Source organism: Rhagoletis zephyria, unplaced genomic scaffold (genome assembly GCF_001687245.7).
Source record: "Rhagoletis zephyria isolate East Lansing unplaced genomic scaffold, Rhagoletis_zephyria_1.1 Rzeph_scaffold_57895, whole genome shotgun sequence".
Classification (NCBI taxonomy): domain Eukaryota; kingdom Metazoa; phylum Arthropoda; class Insecta; order Diptera; family Tephritidae; genus Rhagoletis; species Rhagoletis zephyria.
This window is the reverse complement of record NW_016214947.1, coordinates 1-1711: the sequence shown is the minus strand read 5'-3', so window position 1 is coordinate 1711 and position 1711 is coordinate 1. Positions and strand designations below refer to the sequence as shown.

At 37.5% G+C, this 1711-nt stretch overlaps 1 protein-coding gene across 1 annotated transcript; it reads left to right on the top strand.

The window, feature by feature from the left end:
- The first annotated feature begins 77 nt into the window (after positions 1-77).
- On the top strand, positions 78-1338 carry LOC108356360 (40S ribosomal protein S5a-like). Its single transcript, XM_017607477.1, has 3 exons — positions 78-516; positions 740-856; positions 1165-1338. Exons 1-3 carry the CDS (start codon positions 118-120, stop codon positions 1321-1323), a joined length of 675 nt encoding a protein of 224 aa, XP_017462966.1. The 5' UTR covers positions 78-117; the 3' UTR covers positions 1324-1338.
- The last annotated feature ends 373 nt before the right edge of the window (positions 1339-1711 follow it).

The following is a 1711-nucleotide window of genomic DNA, read 5'->3' as shown; positions in this document are numbered from 1 at the left end:
ATATCGGCTTAAAGATATAGTCCTTAATAAAGTTTAAAACCAACATTTCCCTACATCGAAGATGGGACGATTGACATAAATAGAATATGTATTAATCAAGTTGTTTACTTTTTCAGAATGGCTGAGGTTGAAGAAGTTGTTGTCGAGAGCTTCGACGAACAACCACCAATTGAAACTGAGGGCGCTGAGACTCTATTAGAAACAAATATTGTTGCCACAACGGAATTGCCTGAAATTAAACTTTTCGGGCGTTGGTCATGCGACGATGTCACCGTAAATGATATCTCACTGCAGGATTACATTTCGGTCAAGGAGAAGTTCGCTCGCTATTTGCCACACTCTGCTGGTCGTTATGCTGCCAAGCGTTTCCGCAAGGCTCAGTGCCCTATTGTGGAGCGTCTAACCAACTCTCTGATGATGAAGGGTCGTAACAACGGCAAGAAGCTGATGGCTTGCCGTATTGTAAAACACTCCTTCGAAATTATCCACCTGTTGACAGGTGAAAACCCACTACAGGTAAATGTCTAAATAAGTAATTTTAATTAAGAAATGACATGTCCCATGCTAAACTGTTGTAGAGAAAAACAAATACCTCTTCAATCAGGTAGAATGAGGACACATAGCAAAAAAACTACTCTTATTACTGTGAATATTTTGTATAATATTTCCCTTCAAGAGTATTTTACAATCATTTGTACTAACTTGTAAATAAATGCATGAATAATGTTTTTGTATTTAGATTCTAGTGAGCGCTATCATCAACTCTGGACCCCGTGAAGATTCGACACGTATTGGGCGTGCTGGTACTGTGCGCCGACAAGCCGTCGATGTGTCGCCCTTGCGTCGTGTGAACCAGGTAAGTTTCTAAAATGTATATCCGCATTTAATTTGCAGCCTAGGACAATACCTTACAAACTATTGCATCACTTTTGGAAGGCTATAACCCTAGGCTATATAAAACTGTTCTTTAAATATCCATAGCGGNTTATTACTCTTTTATTTATTTATAAAACTTGAGTTATGCTTCTGGACTAGAACAAAATGTAAGATATTTTGAAACGGCAATTTTACAATCTGGAGTTGCTTTAATACAATCTTTTTAGACAATTGAATTAAACAGCGACTATTGATTATAGAATTGAGAAAAAATTCTTGTTTTCCTAGGCTATCTGGTTGTTGTGCACTGGTGCCCGTGAAGCTGCTTTCAGGAACATCAAGACCATCGCCGAATGCTTGGCTGATGAACTTATCAACGCCGCTAAGGTAAGTTTTATATTCCCAAAAACAGTTCCGAGGTCAGTGTACCATAATGCAGCGTTATGATTTTATTGCTCTGCCTCACTTGTACATAAAATTAAGATGATGGAATGCATCATGTCCATTATCCTAGCGATTAAATTTTATTCCGTATTTTGATGTTCGAGAAGCGTAAAAATAAAAAAAATTTGTTCTGTTAATGTTGCAGTCACCTCTAATGTAAAGCAATGTACTCACCAAGTTGCCTTTGCCTCGCTTGTGGACAAGATCAATACTTTCTATTATCCTAGCGTCTAAATTAATTTGTATATATATTTTGATGCTCGAGAAACGTAGAAATACAAAATTCTCTTCTGTTAATGATGTAGTCCTCTCTAATGCAAAGCAATGTTCTATCCAAGTTGTCTTTGCCTCGCTTGTGGACAAGATCAATATTTTCTATTATCCTAGCGTC